The sequence below is a fragment of the Magallana gigas genome, chromosome 6, assembly GCF_963853765.1.
Source record: "Magallana gigas chromosome 6, xbMagGiga1.1, whole genome shotgun sequence".
In the NCBI taxonomy this organism is placed as follows: domain Eukaryota; kingdom Metazoa; phylum Mollusca; class Bivalvia; order Ostreida; family Ostreidae; genus Magallana; species Magallana gigas.
In genome coordinates, this window is record NC_088858.1 from 4,269,080 (window position 1) to 4,290,369 (window position 21,290).

Here is a 21,290-nt window from a genome sequence, read left to right on the forward strand (position 1 = left end):
CACACTCCCCAGGAAGCTGCTGCATGTGCCCTGAAAGAAGTAGTCCCTGTGAAAAAAGATCATCACCTAACAAAATACATGAAATATCCTACTCAGTGGTACAAAAAATTTTAAAACTGAGTAAAGGAAAATGTAAAAATGCAGTCAAGGAAAAAAATAATTCTGAAGTATATATGGAACTACAATTGACTAAGTTCATTGTGATTGGCCGATTACCGTTGTGATACCTTGAAAATTGAGTAAAAATTGTATGCACACGTCGCTGCAGTTATGAGACTATATCTTTCAAAACAAATACTCTTATATATACTGTAGAAGCACATATATTCGTTGGGTTAAAATTTCGTTGTTTTTAAACCAAATAAAATTTCGTTGGGATTTAATTTCGTCATATCGTAATCTATTAAAAGATGTCAAAATGATTTATCACGGTCTTATACGTACATAACGAACGATAACTCTGTATGCAGGTATCGTATAAACCGAGCGCGTGGAATTATAAATTCCGATTTGAGTGTCTCTTACCTACGGCAAAATTCAGTAGTGAGCTGAGTAGTTCTAACGATTTAATTTACTACACTTGAATCGAATTCCCGGTCATTCTATAGATCATTCCTGATGTGCAAACATGTCTTTGTTGAAGTGGGTAAAAAGTTCTAAAATAACTGAACCTTCATCCCCTGGACTTCCTTCGCCGAGTCGAGCTTCAACCGAAAAGGAAGCGATTGCTCTAACTGCAGCCAATAATGCAATAGAAAGCTTGGCTGATTCTCCAAAATCATCGCCGTCAAGACCCTGCAAAGGTAAACGGGGAGAATATGGCTCTTACACACCTGAACTACGGGCGAAATATGCAAAATTGGCCGAGGAAGGAAATTGGTAAACAAGTTTCAGAAACTACAATTCGTAATATGAGAAATGATTATCGAAAAAAGGTAAAACTAATTTAGAACAAAGAATTTTGGCTGAAATTAAAACCCTGCGTGGCCGTCCGCTTATGTTAGGCGAAAAAATTGACGATGAAGAGTTCATTAAAAATTTCCGTACGTCCGGAGGTGTAGTCAACACAACAATCGTTGTTGCCGCTGCCCAAGGAATAGTCGGCGCTGAGAACCGGGCGCTTTTGAAAGAAAACGGTGGACACATGGATATAAACCGTGATTACGCCCGTTCGTTAATGAGAAGAATGAATCTCGTCAAAAGAAAAGGTACAAAAACCGCTCGCAAACTGCCGGATGATTTTGAAAAAATAAAAGGAGATTTTCTTGATAACATTTCAAAATGTGTGAGAGAAAATAACATTCCACATGAACTTATCATAACTTTTGATCAAACAGGATTAAAAATGGTCCCAACTAGTGAATGGCATCTTCGCTAGCCAAGGGTTTTTGGTCCACTTTGCTCCCCATAAACCCTTGTCGGATTTCATTACGAAAACTCGGTGATGTGGTGGCGCTATCTAGCGAGCAACTTGAGTTGCGCCCATTGCATATTTACATTTTAATCGAATTTAACAACAGGTTATATACACACTACGGCATTAATACAAGTTGAAAAAATGTTGACTACCGAATATCGGAACATATAATTAACGATGCTATTAAATACGAATTAAGTTATAACCTAGGAAAAGCACGAAATGTTTTATTCATAGTGTTTTGTAAGGACCTGTACCGGAGTGAAAAAGTCGCCGATTTATATGAAAGCTTTCATGCCATAAAATCAGGTATCGTTGTCATGAATATTGCGGAGCAAAGAAATTAAATAAAACAGAGCTCACTGAACCTTTAAAAGCAATAACCATAAGCGGGAACGTACGTGTATATACTAACGGGATAGGCAACTTCTACATTCGCCATGTTTACTTCCCATGCTATCACGCGAGCCTTGACAAGTTTGTAGAACTATGGTCAATCCCAGTAAAATATATAGGTTTTTAAAGCGATCTGGTTAGACCATCGTTGGGGAGGCACTGTACTCGAGAACTTGTGTCTCAACTTGTTAAAAGCGCCGAATGTTTTACCAAAGATCACACATGTGTTTTCTTTTAAAGTTTATATTTACAAGCACTGCGACTTGATCAGCTACTCGAAGCTGCAGCCAATCATAAAACGGAGCTTGTCACCGAGTTTTCGTAATGAAATCCGCCAAGGGTTTATGGGGAGCAAAGTGGACCGAAAAACCTTGGCTAGCGAAGATGAGTGAATGGACCCTCGAGGTGAAAGGATCGAAAGATTGTAGCATTGTTGCCTTGGATGACAAAAGAGAGATAACCGGTGTTATCGGAATTTCGTTGACGGGATCGTTGCTACCGTCTCAATTGATTTACAAGGGATTAACGGATAGATGTCATCCTTCGTTCTCATTTCCAAAAGACTGGAACATCACTCATTCTCAAAATCACTGGTCGACAGCCGAAACTATGATTGAATATGCGAACAAGGTTCTTATCCCGTATGTTGATAAAGTTCCAAAGGAAATTGGACGTGGGGGAAGACAAAGGTGCACAGCGCTGGCATTATTCGATATTTTTAAAGCTCATCAAGACAAGGAATTTATTAACTTCTTCACAAAAACAAAATCCGCATGATTTTTGTTCCGCCTTCTACTACCGAAGAACTACAACCATGTGATCGGTCCGTGAACGGAAAACTTAAGTCGATACTAAAACAAATGTTCGTTAGCTGGTACTCTGAACAGGTTTCCTCACAGCTCTCTAACGGTGTGCCTGTGGAGAAAAATAGTATTGACCTGCGTGTCGGTGAAATTAAACCCGCCCACGCCAACTGGCTGTTACACGCGTTTGATGTTTTGTCTAAAGACAATGAGTGTATACTTAACGGATTTCAGCTAGCCGGAATATCGGGGGCACTTGGGTGTTAACGTGTCATAATTACCGTAAGCAGATCTATGTACAGCAAGATACTATACATGTAGTAAGAACGGTAAAACTATTATCCTGCATTTTAATACTTGTTTATATTTTAACGAACGGTTACATATCGATGTTCTGAGATGATCCATGTACATCAATATCAATGGTGATCGTGATCTTATGTACGATGTAAATACGTTTGTGTAACATTACAACTCTGTATTATTGAATACTTGGGTTAAAAATTTGTCATGGATTTAATTTCGTTGATTTATATTGCCAACGAAAATAACGAAATTAAATCCTCGACGAATATTTCTGCTTCTACAGTGTATATATATATATATATATATATATATATATATATATATATATATATATATATATATATATATATATATATATATATTTGTTTTGCCTCGGACTAGAATGTCGCGACGTCATTGGATGAAACGCGTCACGTGGCTGCCTCACAAATTTCTTTAAAAGGCAAGCGTCAAAATTTAAACGGCAACATGGCGGACGTAACATTATTTGAGCTGATTTTTTGCACAAACGTTCAACCATACCTTTAATTTTTAAGCCCCAAAATATTTAGAGTGACCCCCCTTTGCCCGTGGCGTAATATTATGATCCTACAATAGCATCGAGGTTTGCACAAACGACTGACGAGGAAGGTAAAAAATTAGAGAATTAAGCTATGAATTTAATCGTTATATATTATCTTTTGTTTGTTTACATATCAAACTGTAGGTCCTTGACAAAACAAAACACTTATAAGGGTTCAATACTGACTGTTTACAGAAATTTGTGGTGTCGGTAAAGTCCATAGAAGGCTCGGCTCCGCCTCGCCTTCTATGGACTTTACCAACCCCACAAATTTCTGTAAACAGTCAGTAACGAACCTAATAAGTAATAATATATATAAATATGTAATAAAAAACTTTTAAAACACTGTTTCAAAATATTTCGACCGTGTTACCGGTCTTCATCAGTCGGTGTTTATTGTCTATAGCAACACAACGTAGAACATATACTATTACGTCACAATATGAATACAGTCTGGCAAGTGACGTCATACAACAATATTGCGCCAAAAACATATGAAATATAGGTGAGAGTCTATAGAAAGCACATTGATAGCCGTAATTAGTACATAAACAAGTAATATATGAAAAATGTATAGATAACGGGACATAGAATAAAGGAAATGTCTATACAAACTAGTGATAATGTAGTCTAAAGACAATAATGTTCCCTTTTGTTTTTACCAAAAGGCATATAAGTATTTAATTTTTTCTTCCACAAATTTTCTCTGAATTTTCTGTAAGTTTCATCTTTGTACAATTTTTCAATACCTATTACAGAATAATCCTCAACTGTGTGTTCGTCAGTATAAAAATGCATTGCTACAGGGTTGTTAGTTTCTCTCCTGATCAGTGACAAATTTAAAACATGTCTTTGATATAAAGTCACCCCCGTTTCCCCAACATATACAATTTTGTTACACTTTTTACAAAACACCCCATAAACAACATTTTATGTCCCGTTATCTATACATTTTTTATATATTACTTGTTTATGTACTAATTACGGCTATCAATGTGCTTTCTATAGACTATCACTATATTTCATATGTTTTAGCGCAATATTGTTGTATGACGTCACTTGCCAGACTGTATTCATATTGTGACGTCATAGTATATGTTCTACGTTGTGTTGCTATATATATATATATATATATATATATATATATATATATATATATATATATATATATATATCTTATATTTACATTTTTTTAACTTCTTGCCTTGTCTACAAATGTGATTTATACCTTAAAAATCATATTTTGTCTTTAGAGTAAATTAGTATAAACGGAAGAGCCACAGCCACTGTCACAGCCAAAAGCGCATGAACTTTGATTTCTGCTTATAACGTCGCATTTTACAGCATTCAACGTGTGTGCTGTCATGATAAAAATACGACATATTAATCTTTGTTTGTTACAGTGTTATTACTGTATTAGCTTTCCACACACCGTACATGCAAAAAATATATGGAATGTTAATATTATATATTAAATATCCACAGGATTGTATGCGATTAGCGTTTGTAACTCTTGAAGGGACGAGAAAGGACCACTATTTTATTATTCTAATAATCATTTGTATAAACCGTGAATAAAAAATCATATCAAAAATTTTAAGAATCATGTTTTAATAACAAATATAATTCGAATATTATGATTGTAAATCTAAACATTTTTCTAATGAAAATGTTTCACATAACATGAAATTGAATTCAGTAAAAAAATACACAACTAAAAAATGTATGAGCTTCGGGACGACTCACCCGTACCAGTCAATAGCGAGTACGTGTATAAAATTTTACATCCATCCCGAAATATATTCAGGTGCTTGATTAATATATTCATTTTTTTATCTATAAATATTTACTATATTTTCCAGTGCCTTTGTATGTGATAGAACTAGTAAATAACAAACAGCATATTGTTTTACCTTCTTTCAATATTAACAGGGCAGAGAAAAAAATGCTAGGTTAAACACATGAATTTTATTTGATAAATGCGTCTTTACAGACGAGTTTCTATAACGGACAAACGCTGTTTCCACTTAGTTGAGAAAGGTGTTCCACAAGCAGATCAAAGTAAGGATCTCTTTCTCTACGAATTTTCACTTGTAAATCGTCAACATTAATTTATTGATATTATGTTTTCTTTTTAATTACAGGCATGCAACAGGTAACTTTCAGAAATTTCATTTTATAGTTTCCTTCAAAATGAGTAAACAACATTTTAAGCAGTTCAAACTACTATCATTAAAACTTTGCATAAAAAATGGAAATCAATTGGTTTAATATTCTTATATATATATATATATATATATATATATATATATATATATATATATATATATATATATATATATATATAAACGAATAAGTCCTTGGTATAGGTAACGATATAGAAAAAGGTTTTCAGTAGACGATAACACAATAATCCATTTCTCTCAAATTTAATCCACAGCGCTTTCGCCTGATCGGCTCTTCAGTGGATTTCAAATTGTTACAATTTGATTTGTGTTATCGTCTACTGAAAACCTTTTATATATATATATATATATATATATATATATATATAATTTCACATTTTCCTTTTGTATAATATTTGATGAAATAAAACATGGAGTTTGTATTCCTATTATTATGACTAGTAAACAAAATAAGAAAAAAACAATAAGACACCATAAAAATGAAGATAAACAAAATTTGATATTTAATATAGCTTTTGTGCAATTTCCACAAAATGTAAAACCAATGCATAACTTAAATTCGCAAAACATGACGTTTTAATTTTTAACAAGGACAATTTCTATAGTTGATTATAGAACTTTACTAATAGGAAATACACTGCAAGGACTTTACATATTTTCTCAAATACATGTAAATGGAACAGAAGCATTTTGTATGTTTTTTAACCTGTACATTTACATTTTAGATTAAATATTGTGGTAATATAATAAATTTTGATATCTTTGGTTAATTATTTTCACCATGAAAACACCATAAAAATGTTTTATTCCAAAGAATGATTTTCACACAAAAATTAATAAGTATTTTAATGCTATATTGTGTTTTTGTGTATCTAGATGTATCCTGGTTGCTCGTTTTCCTCACAAACACCTCAGCGGGAGTCCGTTATTGGATGCAAAAAAGGGAAGCCCTGTCATTTTTATATGTATGCAGAAACTAAGGGATCGTGGTATTAGTTTTTTACAATAGCTGATTTCCTAACAACTGATTCAGAGATTCCTAACAGTGTCTTATAATTTAAAAGGATTTTTTTTAATTTGCTCATTTCCATTATTAAAAATTTTTGCAATAAAAACAATAACAAAATCAACATTCTTATTGGGGCTAAATGCTTTTTAAAATTCCTTGCCGACAACCCAATCCGACAATAAATAATGATGATAAATATGTATTTATTTATTTTCACAAATACGAAGGACATAAACTGAAAATGTCAAAGACTTTCAAGTTTGTTTAAATATCAATGAAAATATTTAACTTGGTTCCTAATATATATATTATCGGTAAAACTATGATCTGAGGTGAAAATATAGACCTAAATGCTGGTTAAACATTTATTACAGAAATACATGGGAAAAACTTAAATATGTCTCAGTCGAGGATTTTGAATACTCATATGGAAACAAGAAAACTCGTGGAATTTCTTTTAAATCTTTTAATGGTAAAAGAAAAAAAATAAAATGGTATTGAAACAAGCTTTTATGAAAAAATATTTTAAAGTATGACTAACGGGGGCCTTTTTTTTCTCTGATAACCTGAACAATATGGGAATGTATAAATGACGTTATTCATGCTCATCATACTAATGCTTCAAGAATTAGGTTTAACCTTTATACGGGAAAAATCGTGTGCCTGCTTATTCAAGTACCATGGTTTACTATGATGTAAGATACTACATGAACAATAACAGCTTTCCACTCTACACTTCAAAATTCCATGTATACATATGTATTTAAATACAATGTAGTTAAAAGATATGGTTTTGAGGATTACATATGTGTTTTTGTTTTAAATTAAAAATGAAATAATTCAACTGATTATGTCATCTTATTTAAACGTTTTGATTTAAGCCCTAGTTTGATTTCACATGATGAACACACTGGCATATATACTCCGGAACTGAACACGGGGCTATGTCGATACGAGATAGTTTACACTAACACATCAGCTTGTGGTAGCAATACGGTGTGTTTTATGCTGTGGTACGTATCATCTGTAATAATTAGTAAATGTGAGAACCTATATTTTGAAATAAGTTGAAATTTTTCTCTTATTTCAATTATTTCATGTATTAAAGCGCCAAAGGTGAATCACGTTGTTACAAAGTCCAAACCAATGACATAACTGACAGTAAGTTCAGAAAATCAAAATATTTATTGCTTTTAATTAACTTTCATTGTCTTTTACATTATCATAACACCTTTTTCATTATAAATCTTTACTTTAACATTATCAATAGAATGTTCAAGAAATCCTTGCGTCAATAATGCGTACTGTCAGAGCACAATTATTGGACTTCTAAAATGCCACTGTCAACAAGGAAACTGGGGAAGGTACTGTGAAAACAGTACGTATCTTACTATATTAACATTAAAACTCGGCTAATAAATAATTTATTAGCTAATCTTGCCAAACCCTTAAAGATGTCCCAGAACCAATCTTGTTGTTGTTCTAAAACCTTTACATAAGTTTCTTGGTATATGCCATTTTTTAGCTCAAAATCACTGTTAGAAAATTATCATATCTTCAAACCTTTTCTTAAAGAATATTAAAGCTTAAATTGTTAAAGTAATTGTTATACTAGTACTGCTAGGATAGTAGGGACGTAACCAAGTATCTTAATATCTAGATCACTGACTGTGTATCTTTAATGATTAATATTCTGTATGCCATTAAAGGTTTTTGTACCAGCAATCCTTACTGCCAGAATGATGCCTTCTGTTTCATGAATTTTAATGAAACAAATTGCCTGTGTCGACCAGGATATTCTGGCTCTACATGCGCTCAAAGTAACTACCTTTTTACTTCTACAGTAACTTGTAACCGAGATATGATAACGCCTGAGCCATAATATTTATGTTTGTTTGTTTTTCAATTTATATTCGCAATGTTTAAATGTTAGGTCAAGTGCATATAATTTTGAATGTCACATTTCTTTTTCGGTAAGAAACAGAGCTCATATATTTTGTAAATAAGTAAGAAGTTAGTATTTGATTTATTAAAGTGTCGTGTATAAGATGTATTAATACAGTTTATATAATAAAATACTAATATCATCAAATAACTCTGCAAATAGATCCAATATGAAACTGATCAAATTTAACATATCTATATAAACGTTAGTGTACAATTTTGTCCAGGATTTAGTCTGAATGCTTTAAAAATGATTTAAGCACGTTCTTGGTAAAGGTAAGGGTTGTATTTTGGAGGGGTTTAATGTTCAATTTCATTTAAAACATATTGGAAAATGTTACAAAGAGATTTTCGAGATCTTAACAGTGCTACATTTGTAAGATTACTTTGCAAACATCCTCAGATTGTGAAAATGTTTTAAACTTAGGTTCCTAGACCAATACGGGGGTCCCAAGAAAGTTTCAAATTTTAATATAGAAATAAATGAAAGTGTTTTAAAATCTTTTCACGAATTACAATGCTGTCATTTGCTAGTGGACTATGCACGTTTCATGTTAAGATATTTAGTTCAGGTAACGATGTCGCCAATGGGCTTGTTTTGAAACAGCAGAGTAACTACATATCAATACAGATATACTACAGATTGTTTTTATCACCAAAAAGCTGTGATAGTTTTATCAAAGGGCTTAACATGATATGTGCCTAAAATGGCCCCCTAAAATAAACATCGTCATTTTACTGTAATTCTTTATTTTCTTTGTACAGATGTATATGTGATGTTTTTACATAATGTTCAATTTGATTTAACTGCCCACAATTTAGAAATATGACATCGCAAAGACAACCTTTTCCCGCCGTTATTTTCATTTTTAGCATAAAACAGCTTTTTTTCAAGCAGTTTCTCTTTCAGAAAACATAGAGCGCATGCTTGAATAAACAAAATATTTTAATCAGAGATGTATCTAGCCAAGTTTAATACGTCACAAAACATTTTTTTTGTTCAACCATGCGCTCTATATTTCCCATTCATTAATAGATAAGAAAAATGTCAATTTTTAACTGATTTTGATTGAATTATAGAAATAGCGTCATTTCTGACGTCATATACTGACAGTAGGTGCAAATAAATCAAATAAATAGATGAAAAATATATTTTACATCAACTCTTATAAAATATAACATAACATTTTGTTGTACCAGAAACACTTATAAAAATGGCGAATTATGGAGGCCAAATTCAACTCTTATCATATATAGTTCTTTGTTTTGTAGAAATTTACCAATCTATAACCAATGGAATGAAAAAAGGAGTAAGTTGAAATATTTGTGAAATTAGCAACTTAGCATGTCCATTATGTTCAACACAATGATTATTTTCTAAATAACTGAATTAATTTGTTCGATAGGGGCATTTTACAACGATGAGCCACATAGATGTACTTACATGTTATATCAACGAACCATGTCCTATTCCGTTTAGTGTTCTCAAATATGTCACTAGCATGTGAGTATGTGAAGAACGATAAATAGGCTTTTTTCTATACTAGTATACAAGTTTTTCAACTAGTATAATGTTTTAATAATTTTTTGTCTTGTTAAGGCCCCATATAGAGTTAGGAGGTTTTGATAAAACGTTTGAATTGAAGTCCCTGACTTTGGAACAATCCGAAAACAAAGGAGGAATAATCCATGGAACATTGACGGTGATTGGTCATGAACAAGGAATGAAATGGATATGTGTCGACTCTTTTGATTCTCCGCTGTAAATATTTAAAAATATTTATCAATTTTCTTTTTATCCTTTATTTTATTAAAAACAGTATTTGCTCAGCTAAAACATCCTTAACCGTATATAAAATTACATTTATTATTTCAGGAAAACTAAAATAGAAGATGAACTTTGCTACAAAATTAATGTTTCAAAAGGTAATTATGATTTTGAACCCCTCTTTTGTTCAAATTATGTTCGTTTATTGTTCTAGAAAAATAATTCATTTGTTGTTGTATTTTGTAGGACAATCCTTTGCGCCTAAAAAGGTAATGTAATTGAAAGAAGGAATATTTTCGAAAATATCAAAGACATTTTATTTGTTTATCATAGTATCCGCTAAGGCCATTCTTTGATATTGAGTTGTTTAGCTTAGATCGGTAGCAATAATAATTTCTTAGAAAGACAGAACAATATGTCATTTCACTGAAAAAATATGGTTGACCACAAATTAGTTTTAGCTAATCATAAATGTCGTGTAATTAAATATATAGTATCGATTGAAAACATCAATTTATTTTTTTTTTCAGCTATTCCCACATTTTATAGAACCTACTCCTCCTGACTCCACCAATATGCATTGTGTTGTCAACGAACAGTGTTACATAAACATATGGGCAAAAAACAAATTGGGGGTAAACCATTGGTGAGCTATTTCTTCATTTACAAACATAACGTTGACAACCTTGTGATGCAAATGTATCTGTTGTATGTACTTTCTTAAGTCCTAATTTTTAAACTTACATTTTAGTCCGTTACTACTGACTGACAAAAACATCGAGGATGGCGTGTATGTTTTTCCTTTAAAAGACACTGTAAGTCAGCCTTGCCGTTTTGATGTGTCGATATTACCAGACAACATCACTTATCTCCACCTTTGTTTCACTCTCTCTAGTGGTGCATTGGAAGTAAAAAAGTGAGTTTTTTCTGCTTAATCAAATTGTGTTATTTATCAGAATTGAACAACTAATGTGTAAACTATCGCAACTTTGAATACAATATCACAATAAGTACCGACAACATTAAAGACTCTTTAAACATCAAAAAATTCTTTTTTATTTTACTAAATTTATTCAAATTGTTTGAATTCAATTCATTAATTATCAATGTTTTCAGTTCTATTATCATAAACATATAAAAAGAAAAGGAATAATCAACAACTTTAAATAAAATTAACGGTTAAGGAAGAATATTTTTAATTAAAACGTAAACTGTTTACTACAACTTTGTGCATACTACATTTGGAATGCGCGTAAACATGGTTTTGAGATCTGTCAACTAAGCAGAAATAAAAACTGCGTATAAAACAATTCAACAAAATGAAATCAATATTTTAACGACTTGACGTTAAAATGCTGCTTTTATCTACATCACTTTACAGTTTTAACACACTTTAGATTTGTTCCAACATATTCTAGAATTTTGTACGCAGAGTTAATATTTTCTCCAAAAAATTATACCAGAAGTAAAATGTATATTACATATAAAATTCGTTTTGTTTTTTTTCACGTTCCGTTTGTGCTTTTGGATAATTTAGCGCTTAATTTATTAACTATTTTGTTTTACAAACAGTGGCTCATGCATTTATAACTGTCTCTGGGGGGTTTCAATCATTTATAATACAAGTGCTTGATTTATATTTCAGATATCAAATGTACGAGGAAAAGCGCTGCTACTTCATTAAATTTGTACAGGAATTAAAAGGTTTTACCAAACAATATTTTTCTTAAACTGTAAGCAATGCGATAAAAAAAATTAAAGACTTTAATTTAACATTTACATTATTTATAATATAGTTTCTTAAGGCCGGTAGCGGGTTTAAAATTTTGCGCCCTCTGCGCAGGGTATTGCGCATTACTGTCGTAAAACGCAAACGTAAAGTAATATGTTCAAATATACAGGTTATCATGTAACGTTTTTATGTTAAAAAAATGACTTATCAAAAATTATATTTAGTGTAAAGAATCGTTAGAATAATGTCAGAAGTATTTTAATCATCTCGCCGCTTCTTCAAAATTGACGTTATTGTCGTCGGAATCAACGTCCTACGATAACGTCTGTTGATACTCTGACGTAACAATTGACAAAAATAAACGTCGTGCACTTTCTATTGCAGCGTCAATAATTAAAATCAAAACTATAATTTGCAAAATAAAAACATATGCGCGGTCCTTCTACGTTCTGTGTGAGTGGAAAGGTATTTTTCTTCTACTACAAAAAAATTGAATTTGATTCGTAAACATCTTTTTTTTTTATATACATTTCTATATGTAAAATGGCTGGCACGGCACGTTTATAGAATCAAACTATGAGGGCGGATAGCATAAAAACCATCCGGTCAATTTCGTTTTAATTTGGCAAAAAGTTTACTTATACGTTAATCTTTCATCGCTGAAAATTAAAAGAAAATCGTATGTTTGTAATTTTTTCAATATGAAATTGAAAATGAAAACACTCATTTTTCTATATAATCCTATATAGAATGTCGGCGATGAATCGGACATACGACCAAAATTTGAGCGCGGCAAACAGATAAACTATCCGGTCAATTTACTTAATATTTTGCACATAGTTTTCTCATAAGTTGGCATTTCACTGTAAAAAGAATTAAAGGAAATCGTATGTTTGAAACATTCTCCCCCGAGACTCCTTGAGTTATGGGTTTTTTAGCCAATCAATTAATGGATAACAATTTAAAGTTAATATCTTTGAAAAAAAAATATGTTCTATAAATAACTGATAACAATGTGTCACAGGTCAAGGTCCTTGTGTTGGAATGTCTTGCCAGCATCACGGATTTTGTGATGGAAGCTCCCCTGTTTCCCGATGCTTGTGTCGATCAGGATTTTCGAGCGAAAATTGTTCCAAAGGTTTGTCAAGTGAATATTCAAAAGAGATCTAAAATGTTTGATATAGTGTTATTTATTATCTTTTTTTTTTTAATACCAATTCTTTGAACGGTAAAGGTTAACAGCTTTCAAATTCATTTGAGTGGAACTATTATGGTATTAACTAGCTATTTTTCATAAACAACAACTGTGTGACGCAAAACAATTTATTTTAATTAAGTAGAAACACTGAAAAATGAATTGGCAAAAATTGTTACAATAACAATTATTGACGAAAATAAAGCTTTTTGGTGTAAGTTACCTATGATTATGACAAACAATATTTTTGTATATCAAGACAGACGGTTAAAATAACACCTTGAAACAAAACTTTCATCAAAAGTTTTTTTTTCCAATTTTTGGGAAAGTGGTTTAAATAAAATGAGACAGGTATAACTAAAACTGATAGTCATTCAATGTACATATTTGCCTATATAAGATGCAATTGATTATCCCAAATTGTGTGACACAGAAAACGGATATATGGCATATTTTCATTATGTTTTATTACTGACGAAAATATCTCGAACTTTTTAAGAATAAAATCTGTTTCAACCTTATGCACATACTTATAGTTATTTATTCAATCATCGTTTATGTAAAGATTTACAAAATAATAATCGAACATATATTATTTTACCTGTAATCAAACAAAGAAGTCTTTATGTTACAAGTGCTGATCACATCGTTTCCAACGTATTTTAGATTCTGGATTAGCCCAAGGAATAGGTAACTTTTCGGCTTCTCAGGTAAGGTCAAATGTCCGATATATATATATATATATATATATATATATATATATATATATATATATATATATATATATATATACATTTCATATTTAGCAAATTGATAATGCTTTGTAGAATAAAAACACGTACATTGTTCAATTTTAATAACTATCACTTTCAGCTTACACCTCTGTTTGGAGACTTTGTATTGCCAAAACTTATTAGATGCCCACTTAGAGAAGAATGTGTGATACCATATTCTGTAACAAACACAGACAGGTTTTGTTTCATTCATTTAATCACAAGCATGTTCTGCAAATCAAATACCTAGTGAAAGCAGTTTTTAGAAAGTTTATTCAAACCTTTTGGCAGCTCCTGTGAATTTCATCCTTCATGGACAGGGGCAAACTTCAGCAGTGTACATCTCACGAAAGCTGTGATATCAGAATCATTGGACTGCAGTGGAAAAGCTACGATTATACACAATGTATCTGGAATAGATGAATTTTGTTTATCTCTTGAATCGTCTAATGGGTGAGATTTATTACTAAAAATACTTGTCTACCTTTGAAATGTAAGCTCATCAAAGGTAAATGCGCAGGTTATGTTTGCTATTAGTTCGGCTTTACATATTCGGCTTTTTTGGCAAAACCTGCTTTTACTATAACTTTTGTTATATCAACATTTTACATAGGCTTTCTCAAAATTACAATGCAATAGAAAATGTTATATTGTTTATTCATGCCGTACGTAACCTTTTTGAACCAGGATGATCGGGTTTAAACTGTATAAATGATATCTTAAGCAAATTCACTGCTTATAGACTCGAGTAGATATAAGTGAATCATAGACTTCTTGTTTAGAAATATTTTTGCTAGGTTTGTGGCAACGTACTTTTGATACTTCAAAGTATCAAGCATTTCGACTAAACTTTACACATTTTTTTCAAGAAGCGTTAATATCAACAATATCACAGCCATTTTTTCCATTTTAAATTGCGTTGACTTGGGCAAATATTAACACATTTAAAAGTTGGGAATGTTTTAAGTGAGTCGGAATATAGATTGTTACATAGAAGCGTTGAACTCTTAGTTATGCTTATTTATTTACCTTCCGAAATAAGAATGATAATATTTCCACAGAAAATCCAAATAACATTTGATTTCATTTTGAATTTAATAGTCTGATCTCATATGACAACGTCTGCTGCAATGTGTCGTCTGAACGTGGTAGGTATTTAACCGTTTCATTACACTGCACCAACAAATCACAAAAATATAAGCTATGATAACAAGCTTACCTTTTTTACCTAATTGAATTTAACGAATTTTATAATTAAATATCAATTACTTCTGTATACAGGGTTAATTTCGCCCATATAATTTTCACCCTTCTACCCTACAGTTGCGAACAGTTCGCTCCGTCTTGAATTCGACCATAATTATCTTTAAAGAGAGGTTATATGAGATATCGAAATCCATGTAGACTTAATTCGCCCGCTTACAATGAGAGCGAATATATCCTGTATACAGTATTCATAATTTTTAATAGCATTACTTCTTAATATCTCTCAAAATTATTGAATGTTATTCTTCAAACACGTACAACTCACAGTCTAAATCAAACAATTCATTTACCTAAACATTGTTCAAAATTTACCCTTTTAACAATTATTATTTCGAGTATTGAGGTGACCATTTATAGTACATCATATAAAAATATCCGAAATCGGGACGGGAGTTCATCATTATTATGTGAATAGATAAAGATTGGCCCAAATCATCTTTACCAAGAGAAGTTAAGCTTTTAAACGTGTACGTACGTCTACGAATACGTGAAACAGTACAAATATGTTTACACACGTACCAAAATTTGGGTTATGTTTAATAAACTGTACGTGTAAGCTTGCGTGTAAAGTAATTAGATTTAACTTTTTCAACATATTCAGTTTACTCTGTTTATGAAATAATACGTATTATGACTTTAATGAAACTAAACGCACAGTCGTACTTGATTTATCGACTACTTTACTTAAAAGTTTGTAGTTTTATTACAAAATGCTACAAGTTTCACTTACGTGATTTATTTATTCTATACATTTTGTACACCTCGTAGAATTACGAGTTTGCAGAATTTGTGAGGTAATACATATAAAGTCAAGGGATTCCTCTAGTTACACGTGCTCGTACCTCTACACGTTTGAATGCTTTACTTCTCCATAAACATGCAAAATTACGAAAACTTTGAGTTATGCTTCTTCCATTCATTAGAGAGGTTAAGCATTTGAACGTTCACGTCTATGGGTACGTTTGGACCTACAAGTATGTTTACTCAACACGTACACGTATTAAAATTTGGGTTATGTTTGAAAAAAACTCTGCGTGTAAGCCAACGTGTAAAATAATTATATTAAACATTTTTAACCTGTTTAGTTTACTATCATTGTTTATGAAATAATTCTATTAATTTGATGAAACCAAAAAACAAACACACAGTCGTCCTCAATTTATTTGCTTTACATAAAATTACGTTTGGTATAGACAAAGTCTATATATTTATTAAGAACTGCTAAGTTTTCACCTCTGTGTACTTTTGATTCTACAAGTTTTGTATAGCTTGTAGAATTACGCGGTATACAGAACTTATGACGTAATACTTATAGAATTAGGGGATTCCCCTAGTAACACGTACACGTTCATATGCTTAACCTCTACATAAGTTGAAAGTATAGTTATTCTTTTGCAGCTGCAGCGCAAGTAATTTTGACGTATTATTTATTATTTAATTACTTTTTAATTTTCTTTTACAGATACTGCGGATAAAAATCTGTACTCATTTCAGGTTAGGGGTCATTAATTAATCCATGCTTCATTGTTGTTTATTCTTCATTCATTAAATCTATTTCTTTAAAGTACGTACATGCATATGATTCTGGTTGTCAGATTTGACCCCCCTTTCTCTTTATCTCGTACTTAAAATCGGATTTTCAGTCACAGTTTATCTCACCTTCACCAACCAACGGATCAGAGTTTAGTTGCACACCCGGACAACCATGTCATGTAATGTTTTCTACGGGTAAACACTTAAATAATAAGTGGTAAGTATATATTTTTAAACTTTCTGGCATACCATACTAAATACGAAATATCACAGGAATTATGATTTAGTTTGGCAATATTGTGATAGGTATATATCCTAGTAAGAGAAACAAACTCTCTAATAAACGATTGTTTCCTATTTTGCTATAGGAAAGGTTGATTAGTGCAATGGTGTCTCTTTAGCTAAACTAATTCAAAGCTTCAAATGAGTTTTTCAAGGAAAACTATTTCAATTTTAATCGCCCATATTTAATCAAATCAACAAAAAAAGAGCAAGTCATCCTCGGTGACTTTAGGGTTTATTAATATAGTGTCAAGACCCTACCAAGAAAATACAGTTGGAAATTATTAAGCCGGCTATGGTGTTTTATGCTTTCTACAGACATCATTAGTAGAAATTTGTGAAATAAACATTGAAACATCCTAAGTTTATATTTTTCAAGTTTTCAAGATGGATTTAGAATCTAAAATTGGGTTCACTTTTTCCGCTGATGTTCTAAGTCAAACATGAAGACAACGTTTTGTGAAATTAATTTTCAAGCAGACGTGTACATTTTTGAAAATGTTAGTATTGTGCATTTAGAATTTTAATGTATTTTTGAATAGTTAAGATATCTAGTTTAGGGGTCAAGACTGACCATTGTTGCACATGTACAGATTTGTTTTTTTCAATGTTGTGTTATGCAGCCCTGAAGTAAGAGATATATCTACATCACCGGTGCATATTTTTGCCTCATCTCATACTGAATGTCATCATGACATTTTAATCCTATCAGAGAAAAATGATACCGGAAATGAAAAATATTGTTTCCAGACAATGATCTTTGGGTAAATTTTTTTGCATTTTATTCTTCCAATACAATTTTTTCTATGTTAATTAGAGAAAAATGACACCGGAAATGAAAAATATTGTCTCCAGACAATGATCTTTGGATAAATTTCTTTGCATTTTATTCTTCCAATACAAGTTTTTGCAATGTTAATTGCCTTGAACCTTTATATTTAAATAGAAAATGAAACAAATGATTGCAGTATATGTATTGGTATTAATATATTTTCAGCATTCCCGGAGAGACAAGATGCATAACAGTGCACTTTATGTATCATGGTAAGATTTGACAAAAACACAGTTTGATTGATATATTAATTTAGATTACTCTTTTGGAATACTATTTTAGTATCTCATATAATCATAAATTTCAAAGACTCAAGCAGATAAAGCGCAGTCAATTACAAATGAATAAAAAGGGAGCTGTTCTTCCATTTTTAAATTGGTTTATTTAAGTGATAGATGTTAGATAGGTGTTTGAGGGCTTTGTGTTAAGACTCAAAATTGCTTAAACAATACCAAAGTATTAATGGTTACTGTACTTCGGTGCCTTCATAGCTCAGAGCTCGAAGTCGTTTAATATAAATTTGAATTGACCGATTTCTTTTGACTTTTTACCTTGATTTCAGTTTTACCTATAATCACAACCACAACTGTAACAGCTGTATCGTCAACTTTAACTTCGTTTGTGTCTCATAGTTCGTTAAATGTATTGTCAACAACAGATGCCACAATAACTGCAAACACAGAAAGTGATTTAACTACAGTGTCTTTATCCACAATTAGTTTGCCTCGGAACGCAAATTCTAATAACGCCCAAAATGTCAACACAGAAAGTAGTTCAACTACAATTTCTTCAGTATTAACTGATATGTCCAAGACAATCATGACACTGAATTCCATAGCAAAAAGTGGTTCAACTACACTTCCTTTATCTACAAATATACCCATGGTATCAATACCTGACAACGCCCAGGATTTAAACACAGAAGTTGGTTTAACTATCATTTCTTTATCCACAACTAGTTTGCCCACGAACGCAAATTCTAACAATGCCCTAAATGTCAACACAGGAAGTAGTTCAACCTCAATTTCCCTATCATCAAATGATATGTCCAAGGCAGAAAAGACAATTATTATACAAAATTCCATAGCAAAAAGTGGTTCAACTACAATTCCTTTAACCACTACAAATATGCCCACGGTATCAAGGCCTGACTACGCCCAGGATTCAAACACAGAAGTTGGTTCAACTACAATTTTTCCATCAACAAGTAATATACCTAGTGCTTCAAACCCAAAAATCGCTCAGAATTCCAACACAGAAAATGTTTCAACTACAATTCCTTCTTCGTCATCAGCCATTATTCCCATAGTAACTCGAACCTCTGATCTGACGACAAACCATTGCAATATTAGGAAAGGTAGCTTTACAAGCATTTTTATGATGGTAAAAGTATAATATTGAATATAACATTGTGCGTAATGTATTGGTTTTGAAATTACCCTTAATCCGATGCAAAATCGTTGTAGCTTTATGTTCTGAAATAGCTTTAAACAATGTCATACAGTAAGTTATCAGTTATGATATATTTTAAAGCTGCTTGGTCCGATTTTATATCAAATTTTATGCACGCTTTTAAACGATGGCTATGCTAAGTATATGTATAATAATAGACATTGCAGTAGTTTTACCCTTCAATTATGCCAACTTTCAATGAAGAAAAATACGTACAAAATTTGCTAACGAAACATGCGACATTAAAAGGTACCTCGTTATTTCGCCTCATGTTAAATTTCACCCCTGACGACGAGACGTGTATGGTTGTATTACGACTTTGACATCGCTTTAAATAAAGGTCGAAATTATCAGACAAATTACAAATAAACATGTGTACGTTTTGTTCGCTAATATTTCAAAGTCTGCTTTCTTTACAATCGATGCATAGCATGCGGGTTGAATAACCCCAATCATTCGGGGGACGAAACTATGCGGTTTCCTTTTCTAAACATTCCCGTGATGCATTTTGGTTTGTTTTTTCGTTTGCCCAAAGAGAAATTATTTTTATTTACTTTGAATATTTCTAACTTTGAAAGGAGACTGATTCTGCTGGTGTAAATAGGAGAAAGTCCATAACTTTCTAAGATAAATGATTTTTATGGGGAAAAATTTGATACTGTAATTACAAAAAAATCGGACCAAGCAGCTTTAAACAATCTTACAATTCATAATTCCTATCGCCTTTTGATCTTGTCGTTATATGTTTTGCAGCGAAACAAAAGATGGTACGTATCCTTATCATGGACATGATGAAGAGGAATACTCAAATAGAGTTTTCTCCCAATTTATTTACATATTATCCCATATAATGTAGTTTCTAAGAAGTAATATTTAAAGGAATTTTGATTTTGATTAAATTGGTTGTACCTGAGAGGGTATCGTTTCATCGAGATTTTAGGGACACCAGCTATCTTTCGTGATCGGATAAATTTGTTCAACTCCATTCATGTAGGATTGCATCCATATAATCTACTAAATGAAATGTGGTCAATTTGTTTCGATTCCTTACGTTTTCTTATTGCACATATTCAGGTATAAATTTCCTAAAATAGTTTAATTATTTTTAAATAAATTGAAACTTTATGCACCATAATAAAGCATACATGGAATACCATTAAATACAGGGTAACCTATGAATGTTAATTCAAGCCTATTTTATATAGAATCCTTATTGTTACAATAACAACGTTAAGAACATATCGGAAAGGGAGATTTCTCAATATAATGAGGTTTTGCATAATTTTAAAAAATAAGAACTTTGCTTTTTGTAATATAATATTTTGCAAACCGTTAATGATACATGTATCTCTATAGTAAAAGAAAAATATAATTAATAGTTGCTCTGATATTTCTTTCTTCCTTCCTTGTTATCCAGTTTAAGAAATTCTATGAGGTTATTAAAATTGTAATATATGACCAAAAAGAGAGCTGGTGCGTTTGAAAATAAGACATTTCATTCTTGTTAAATGTTTACCCCTTATATGACCAATGTTTAAAATGTATCACCCTTGCAATTGTACTTTTAGTAACTTGTGATTTTTACTTAATCCTAGACTAAGAATACTACAGAACTATCATTCTTTCCGTCTATCTATCTAATTATCTATCTCCAATCATTATTAGAATGAATGATGAAAAAATCAGACACATTTTCTAATTATTTGTAGGCAAAAGGACGAGTAGAATGCTACTGCATTCATCCAGACAGCGGAGTCATTACCAAAGTTATAGCGCTAAACCCACGTGTTTCCATGGAAAAACTGTTGATAGCGGCAGGGCTTGGGTTAGGAGC

The 21,290-nt window shown here is 31.5% G+C and overlaps 1 protein-coding gene and 1 long non-coding RNA gene across 2 annotated transcripts; both read left to right on the plus strand.

Moving 5' to 3' along the window:
• Positions 1-6,516: 6,516 nt before the first annotated feature.
• On the plus strand, positions 6,517-7,840 carry LOC136276440 (uncharacterized). The gene is made up of 3 exons (XR_010714882.1): positions 6,517-6,659; positions 7,561-7,692; positions 7,788-7,840. It is a non-coding gene; the product is annotated as an uncharacterized lncRNA (long non-coding RNA).
• Positions 7,841-7,955: 115 nt separating this feature from the next.
• Positions 7,956-21,290, plus strand: LOC105348187 (uncharacterized). The gene is made up of 21 exons (XM_066088418.1): positions 7,956-8,057; positions 8,389-8,499; positions 9,896-9,933; positions 10,030-10,127; positions 10,224-10,385; positions 10,500-10,549; positions 10,638-10,660; positions 10,922-11,037; positions 11,143-11,307; positions 12,037-12,095; positions 13,148-13,261; positions 13,985-14,028; positions 14,192-14,289; positions 14,383-14,544; positions 15,193-15,239; positions 16,820-17,107; positions 17,796-17,936; positions 18,170-18,216; positions 18,567-19,361; positions 20,210-20,223; positions 21,166-21,290. Exons 2-16 carry the CDS (start codon positions 8,436-8,438, stop codon positions 16,864-16,866), a joined length of 1,287 nt encoding a protein of 428 aa, XP_065944490.1. The 5' UTR covers positions 7,956-8,057; positions 8,389-8,435; the 3' UTR covers positions 16,867-17,107; positions 17,796-17,936; positions 18,170-18,216; positions 18,567-19,361; positions 20,210-20,223; positions 21,166-21,290.